The sequence below is a fragment of the Lactuca sativa genome, chromosome 2 (assembly GCF_002870075.4).
Source record: "Lactuca sativa cultivar Salinas chromosome 2, Lsat_Salinas_v11, whole genome shotgun sequence".
Classification (NCBI taxonomy): domain Eukaryota; kingdom Viridiplantae; phylum Streptophyta; class Magnoliopsida; order Asterales; family Asteraceae; genus Lactuca; species Lactuca sativa.
Window position 1 is genome coordinate 119865906 of NC_056624.2, and position 9138 is coordinate 119875043.

Below are 9138 nucleotides of genomic sequence, written 5' to 3' on the forward strand. Positions count from 1 at the left end.
CTCAAACATCGTGGAATTAATGTAGCTTCGGTGACTTTTGGGGAATGTAACATGGAAGAGGAATCTACTGACTACTTGTTGTGTGAGTGTTCTTTCGATAGAGTTATTTGGGAGTGGATTTTTAGATGGTGCGGTATATTGGTGCCTCATTTCGATAAAAACAAGTGATGTGTTGGAGTTTGCTGCAGCCTAAGAAAACTGCCCAAAGAAGCAAAAGTTTTTGGTAAGTGTTTGTTATAGAACGATTTGGAATTCTGGAAAGCGAGAAACAAAAAAAACTTTCAATCAAACTCGGATAACTCCTACAAATGTTGCAGGCATTATCAAGTCAACGTCTTCATTTGGTTCAAACATAGGAGCAATGGGGATGTGGGTGTAAAAGTTTATTATGTAATAGGCTTCTTTTTCTTTGGGGAGGGGTTGTGACCGTGATGTTTGGTTTTGTCTCTCTTATTCTCTACATAATTGCTTGCTAGGTGGTGCTTCTTATTTTTACTAATAAAATTTGCTGGCCCTAAAAAAAAGGCTAAATATACTATTAACTTTCAACACAAGAAACTTATACTAAATGTACCAATTAATTTTGGTTCCCCAATTATCGTGAGGCCAGTGCGATCGCAGCATACTTAGCCACCCTAATGGGCCGGGCTTAATTAGAAAAATAATATAAATTGACAAAGTAATTATTAAAATAATATTCTCAAAATTTATTTAATTAACAACAGCATACAATATAACCTTACTAAACGTTATCCAGTTGACTATATAATCTATGTTAGACATTGGCGGGTTGTTTCTCGACCAAAACGCTCACCCGAAATGACAACCCAACGGAAAATCCTTATTGTCGCCTACTCAGGGCAAGGCCACGTCAACCCAGCCATCCGGTTCGCCACCCGGTTAATCAAGGTGGGTGTCGCTGTCACCGTTTGCACCAGTCTCTCCGTCGTACGCCGCATCGACAAAGAAACCATCCCTCACGGCCTAACCTTTGCTCCATTTTCCGACGGCCACGACGGTGGCAAACAACCGACAACCCCACTGGAACAGTTCGTCTCCGATTTTGCAACATACGGTGCTTCTGCAGTCGCAGAAATCATCAGCTCCGCTGCAGCTGCAGGTCAACCGTTTCACCACTTGGTCTACACAACCGTCATCCCCTGGGCGGCGCGTGTTGCAGATGCCCATGGTGTAAAAGCGAGTCTTCTCTGGTGTCAACCGGCCGCTGTCTTGGATAGTTACTACTACTATTTCAATGGATATCAAGAATTGATATCCAGTAACGGAAACAACCTGACTTTTCCGATCAACTTACCTGGAATGCCACCGTTAACCATCGGTGATTTACCGTCGTTTCTTTTACCCTCAAACCCAAAGGAATACGAGTTTCTTATACCACTTATGAAAGATCATGTTGATGTCCTCAAACTAGGTAAAAGAATACTTGTTAATAGTTTTAATGAGCTAGAAGTCCAATCCCTCGGAGCAATCAAGCAAATTGAGTACCTTCCGATTGGACCCTTAATCCCTTCGGAGTTCTTGAACGGAGAAGACTCATCGGACAATTCCTTGGGGGAAGATTTCTTCGACAAAAAAGAGGATGAGCATATCCAGTGGTTAAACACAAAACCCAAATCGTCTGTCGTGTATGTTTCATTTGGAACAATAGCGAGTTTTTCGATGGAACAAATGGAGGAGATGGCTATCGGGTTGCTGGAGAGCCGGCGGCCATTTTTATGGGTGATAAGAGACAGTGAGCAAGCGGGAAGATTGAGCAAGATAGAGGAACTGAAAAAACATGGGATGATCGTGGGTTGGTGTTCTCAGGTGGTGGTGTTGAGCCACCAAGCGATTGGGTGTTTTGTAATGCATTGTGGGTGGAATTCGACGGCGGAGACGTTGGTGGCTGGTATTCCGGCGGTGGTGTTTCCACAGTGGTCGGATCAGCCGACGAACGCCAAGCTGCTGGAAGATGTGTGGAAAACGGGGGTTAGGGTGAAGAGGAGGGAGAGAGATGGAGTGGTGGAAGGGAAGGAGATTGAGAGGTGTGTGGAAATGGTGATGGGAGATGATGATATAAAGAAAAATGCAGTGAAATGGAGGGAGTTAGCAAGAGAAGCTTTGAACAATGGCGGATCATCCACCATGAACATCCTAGCTTTCTTGGACGAGGTCTGAAATTCGAAAATAGGAAACCTGTTTTAATTGGATAAAGGTATGTAATTGTGTAATAGTTTTATAAAAAAAAATCATTATGTATGTTGAAGTAAAATCGTAACTTATTGATAACAAAGAATATGTCAGATTATAGTCCATAAAAACAATGTTTGTGTTTTAAAATTGTTACACTTAATAAATTAGCCTACATTAGACACCCTCGTGTTTATTGCCGGCATTAATAGTGTATTTTGGAAAGAAAATGACTTTATTTTATAACCATTCTTGTGGCCATTGTATAACAATTACCAAATTTGTAAATAGTGCTCATTTTTATTCATCTTCTCCCGACTCATACTTCTCCCAACCCCTCCTCTTCCGCCACCTCTGCTTTTGACACCATGTTCTAATTTGGCCACTTGCTCCCATATGTGTTCTCTTCACCTTCTACCCCTTTCCCTTTGGCCACCAGCTTCTGTTAATCATGCATCACCATCTCCCCCCATGCATCTCTAAAAATTAGTTTCTTACTCTTCCCGTAAACAATCGATGTTTTATTCTTCCTCGTTTCAGTTAATAGCCTTAATTTGATGTTGCCTAATCTTAATTACTGATGCTACGAAGTTCCAACATTCCTTTCCCCATCAGAAATGCATTCACAGGCAAAAAAGATTCATCTCTTATTTTTTGTTTAACGATTTTGTACGATTCAACGGTTAAGTTTTGCTTCGTTAGTTTTATGATATTTGGTTTAATTGTTGTTCAGGCGGTTCATTTGTAGTGCAATCCATAATGCATTAAACTTTATAGAGCCAATGGATAGTCAAATTATTTTTCTATATTCCTTACAATTCATTCAATTTTCTCCTACAATATTAAACTTTAACAATTTCAAGACAAAATTATAAAAGCTAATTTATAGTATATAATGATGAATTGAAAAACCTTCTTTTTTTTTTTAAAGGGAATCATTCAAATTTTCTTATGCCTCAATTCAAATCCTTATTATTATCTATCTTGATAGTTTCCTATTTTCTCTATATTTGTTTTTCAACTTGTATATATACCCTTTGAGGTATCAATTTTATTTTAACAAGAAATATTGAAACCAAATTCTGATTTCTATATGGTATCATGGCGGGATACACAACTAAGATCCTGCTAATCAATTATACAATCAAACCCTCCTAATCGATCATGAGAGGACAGACTCCTGGCGACTCTTCTTCCATCGCAAACCCATCATCAGATCCCAACTCGCCCTTCTACATTCATCCCACTGACTACCCTCAACAGATCAATGTCAATGAAATTCTCAGTGACAACAATTATGTCGACTGGTCAAGAGAGATGAATGAATTTCTCTTGGCAAAGAACAAATTAGGTTTCGTTGATGGATCTATCACTAAACTAACACAAGACAGCTTGGAGCTCAAAGTGTGGGAACGTTATGATGCTCTAATACGAGGATGGATGACGGCTGCAATGCAGAAAGATATACGCAACAACGTCAAATTCGCCAACACATATCAAGAAGTTTGGGAAGATCTTGAAGAACGCCTCGGAAAAGAAAGTGCATCTCACGCTTACGAATTGAAGTGGGCACTAATGATTTTGAGACAAGATAATGCTTTCGTATCAACTTATTTCACTAAGTTGAGAGCCATCTGGGACGAAATGCAAATTGTTTTGCCAATTCCAAGGTGCACTTGTGGAAAGTGTACTTGTGACCTTGGAAAATGAATCATTGGTTCATGAGAAAAAGAGCGCGTTTACAAGTTCCTTATGGGACTCGATGAGATCTTTGGGACTGTTAAAACCCAAATCCTAAGCACCAAACCGATGCCAAGCCTTGGAACTACGTACCACCTAGTTGCAGAAGATGAACAACAACGAACCAACCCAGCGTCGAGAAGAACAACATCCGACGTTGCAGCCTATCAGGTGCGAAATCAAATGTTGGAGAAAATAAATCAAGAAAAACGGGTTAAATCTCATGAAGGCTCCAAATGCAAACACTGTGGAAAGAATGGACACATTATAGATGGATGCTTCGAGAAGATCGGATACCCAGATTGGTGGGATTCGCACTAGCTAAAGCAGCCACGGGATCAACGAAAAACATCCAAACCGAAACCAAGGGAAAAAAATGTTGAAGTCGAGTCTAGTCCTATACTTGGGCCCAACTTTGAACAATACTCAAGACTAATCAAACAACTAATTTGACCCTCAACAAAAACAAAATTCAACATGGTTGGTAAGTTTAATTTCAATAGCCCTTGGATTATCGATTCTGGTGTTACTCAAAACATTGTCTGCATCAAATCAACCTTCTCAAGCATAAGGAATTCAAACGAAGCAACCCCAGTCATCATACCAAATGGCGATAATGTCCCAGTTGAAGGTATTGGAACCGCATATCTACCAAACAGTACAAAGATTGATCACGTTTTATATATTCCTGATTTAAGATGCATTTTATTTTCTATCAGTAAATTTACAAAAGATTTCAATTGTTTTATGACCTTCTACTCAAATTCTTGCCTCATACAGTACTTACATTCGAGGAAGTTGGTTGGCATGGGGAGATGTAAGAATGGTCTATATTAATTAGAAGGAACGGATACAAGAATTGTAGCAATGGCAGTTAAAGTCGACTCAGATCTTTGGCACAGAACGTTAGGGCATGCATCCAACAATAAAATGCATCAAATTGATTCCATTGGAAAAATAGTTAGCATAGAACATTGTGATTCTTGTGTAAAGGCAAAACAAACCTCCAGATAGTTCTATTAAATCTACTAGTTGTTTTGATCTTATACATTGCGATATTTGGGAAGCATATTGATTAGCCTCTACTTCAGGGGCTCATTATTTTTTAACAATTGTTGATGATTTTAGTCGATGCATTTAGGTATATTTGATCAAAAATAAGTCTGATGCAAGAACTAGTTTGATGGTTTTTTGTAAAATTATAAACACACAATTTGGAAAGGGAGTTGAGAAAACCCGGAGTAATAATGGTGGTGAGTTTTTTTCGAACCAGATGATAAAATATTATGAAGATAATGGAATCATTCATGAAACATCATGTAGACATAAACTCCAATAGAATGAGGTTGTTGATAGAAAGCACCGACATTTTTTGGAAGTGGGAAGAGCCTTCCGTTTTGAGGAAAATTTACCCATAAAGTTTTAAGGAGAATATGTATTACAGCCACTTACATCATCAATATATTATCATCCAAAGTCATGAAGAACAAAAAACTCCTTATAAACTCTTGTTTGATCGAAAACCACATTATGACCATATGAGAGTTTTTGGTTGTTTGGTATACACAAAAGAAAACAAATCATCAAAGAATAAGTTTGAAGAAAGGGGAGCCATTGTGTTTTTCTCGGTTACCCACCAGTGCAAAAGGGTTATCAAGTTTGTAATCTAAAAGAGAAAGTATGTGTGTTTCAAGAGATGTGAAGTTCATAGAGTATCAATATCCTTTTCACACCATCCAAGACAAACAAACTCCAAATCTTGACATTAAGAATGATTTTTCTAGTTCCATTTTTTGGCTAATGACAACCAACCAATAACAATCGTCTACACCAGAAACACTAATGCCCAACCTGAGACAAATATTGATTAAACACAACCCACATAAACCAAGAGCAAGGAAGATGTTATTATTGAAAGTCCAAATGAAGGAAATGAGTAGCATGATCCCATGCCAGACACTATTCCCATGCAACACCATCAACCAGAAAGAACTAAAACACTGCCTCAATGATTTGGTGACTATGAAGTTCAACTCCCGCCTTCTATAGATCATTATCTTCCCAATCCCAATTCAACATCCTTAACGGTACATCCCTTTCCTCATTTTCATTCTTATAAATTTTTTTTCTAACACTCATAAAGCTTTATTGGCTACCATCTCCACACACGATGAGCTGAAACACTTTTCTCATGTAGTCAAAGATACGAAATAGCGAGAAGCTATGAAAAATGAAATCCATGCCCTTGAAAATAATAAAACTTGGATCTTGATAAATCTCCCAAAAAAAAAGAAAGCAATTGATTCCAAATGGGTTTACATGATAAAATACAAAGCCAATGGTGTAGTTGAGTGTTATAAAGCACGTTTAGTCGTGAAAGGCTTTACCCAAATTAAAGTTCTTGATTTTCATGAAACATTTGCACCGATTGAAAATTTTGTGACAGTTCGAACAATATTGGCAGTAGCAGTTAAACAAAAATGGAGCATCCATCAACCCGACGTTAACAATGCTTTCATGCATGGTGATTTAGAGGAAGAAGTCTATATGAAATTGCCACTAGGTTTCATTAAAACAGGTGATACATACGTCTACAAACTTCAAAATTCCTTGTATGGGTTACGCAAGCATCACATAACTTGTATGAAACGTTTACTGCTGCTTTGTTGAGTATGGGTTTTCAACACTCTAAACCCGATCATTCTCTCTTCATCCTCAAAACACCATCCATTTTTTTGGCTGCTCTTATCTACATCGATGATATAATTCTCCTTAGAAATGATATTGAATGTATTGCTAAAATTAAAGCTTATCTATATAAACATTTTTGCTTCAAAGACTTGGGCCCACTGAAGTTCTTTTTGGCAGATTGTAGACTTCAAGGCTGTTGTCACAACTAGGAATTTTGATGCTTTGTAACAACAACTATGATAACAATTGTGAACCAAAAATGTGAAAGCATGTATGATGCTTATTCAATAACAACAAAACTCCCATCAAACACTTTTTACAAGCACTTCAAATAGCCAAAAAAGAATTGGAAACCCTAGAAATCCCGGTTTAAGTCCATTATGAACAAGGATTTCCTTATTGGGCCTAATGGGCCAATAAGCTTCCAATTTGACTATTTTGGGCCTAGAACTCTTAAATGGGCTCTAAATGGACCCACTTCCATTTATTCTAATAATTTGGGCCATATTGGGCCTAGAATGAAATAAAATACCTTAATGGACCTTATTGGGCCATAACTAATCTAATTAGCCCTAATGGGCCATAAAAAATCATCAAAATGGGCCCATGATATGGACTAAAGCACAAAAGGGCCCAAAATCTTTCCTTTTTCTCTCTTTTCTCGGCCCACGAAGAAAACAAAAAAAAAGGAGAAACTAGCGAAATAAGGAGGGTTAGCCACCTCCTTATTACCTTATGGATTTCCATGCACCATCCCATACATCCATGCAACTCTCTCTCTCTCTCTCTCTCTCTCTCCTCTCCTTTCCTTCTTCTCCTTAATCCTCGGCCAAAGGGAAAAAAACCCACACCTAAAATTCACTTAAACATCTCTCAAGAGCTCACAATAACTTCTTCATTTCTCTATCAAAAATTTCGAGATCTAGAGCTTTTCAAGGAGGTTATTCCACAAAAATCATCATTCAAGGTAAGTTGGTGCTTAAATCCATGATCTAACTACTTCATTTCATCAAAATCTCCTCCTAATCTATTCAAACTCGTGATCTTGCATCTTAGAGCACATCTAAGCCAAAGATCCTCCAAGAAGCTTGCTAGGCTGAGAATAGCATCAAATTTCTTCCATTCTTCTTCAAAACCAAACCGACAAACTCAAGGTCAGTTCATACCCCTCTTTTTCGGTTTTTACAATTTTTATGGGGTAGAACACAAGTAAAATGTGTAGATCTATGTGTATGTGTGTGCTATGTATGATTTTATGCATGTATGTGTAATTGTAAGTGTTTATGTGGTAAATATGCAACAAAAAGAGAAGAAATCTCGAGATCTATGACATAAGAGGGAAAACAAACATGATCTAAGGTATACTACACTAAACAAGTCAAGAAAAATACCTTCTAAGATTAAAATAACCATATTGTAACATAAAACAAATTTTTGGGGCTTAAATTGTCAAATAAACAAAAGTTGGGTGAAAAGTTGCCATTCACGGTTTTCTTAAGGGTCAAAAGAGTCAAACAGTTAAAATAAATGTTTTTATGAAAATTATGCTTTTCAAAGGACTTGAAATGTAAATATTAGCTCAATGGGCCAATTTTTGGGCTTTTCGGCCCATTAAGCCCAAAGTTGCGAAAAACATAATTTTCGAAGGGATGAAATGATAAATTCCTCAAAACATGGGATAAAGAGTTAAAAAATATATATTTCAAGGGTTAAAAATGATTTTCTTTACCAAAAAGGATAAAAAATGTAAAGTTTTTGGATTTTGGGCCAAAATTGTAAAAGTTGCAAAAGTTTGGGCTTTAACCGAAAAACACTTTTCTGGAAGGGCTGAAACTGCCAAAGAATAATTTTTGGGCTAAAAATATCAATTGAACAAGTCTATGGGTCAAATGTGTCAAGAAAATGGTTTAAGGGCTAAAATATCTTTTTTTATATATAAGGGACTAAAATTGTCATCTTTATTAAAGAAGGGCTTAAATGGGTCAAACCAATATTTTGAATCAATTCTTTTACTATCAAGATGTTTGAGTCAAAAATACAAAACCACAACTCATGAAGATCAACATATGTAAAATCCCAAAAATCGTTAACAATAACCGAGCAGCCTCGTGCCAATTCAAAATAACAATCATCCAATCAATCCTTCCAACAATTATACAATTCCTAAAAACAAGTAAACAATCCAAACTTTGGGCTTGAAAGTCCAGTCATGCTTGTTGGGCCTTTGTGACCCATTAACATGATTTTGGGCCCAAAGAATAATAATAAATGTTATTCGGCCTCCTACGACCCAATTTCATATTTAAGGGACCCTCAATGGCATTTAAGTGCTATTAGGCCTTAGTGGCCCATTAGTACTGCTAGTAAGGTCCAAGTAAACAAATGCAGGTCGATAATCAATAGTAATCAAGTCAATTGGGATTTAGTGAGTAATAACGGGTGACACCAACATGTGTCGGTCGTAGTCTGTAGTTATAAGCAAAGTCTCCTAGAGGGAGAGCGAGAGTTTGTGTATAG

General features: G+C 37.3%; 1 protein-coding gene across 1 annotated transcript; it reads left to right on the forward strand.

Moving 5' to 3' along the window:
- Nucleotides 1-768: 768 nt before the first annotated feature.
- On the forward strand, nt 769-2303 carry LOC111905142 (crocetin glucosyltransferase, chloroplastic). The gene has a single exon (XM_023900814.3). The coding sequence runs from the start codon at nt 820-822 to the stop codon at nt 2176-2178; it is 1359 nt and encodes a 452-aa protein (XP_023756582.1). The 5' UTR covers nt 769-819; the 3' UTR covers nt 2179-2303.
- The last annotated feature ends 6835 nt before the right edge of the window (nt 2304-9138 follow it).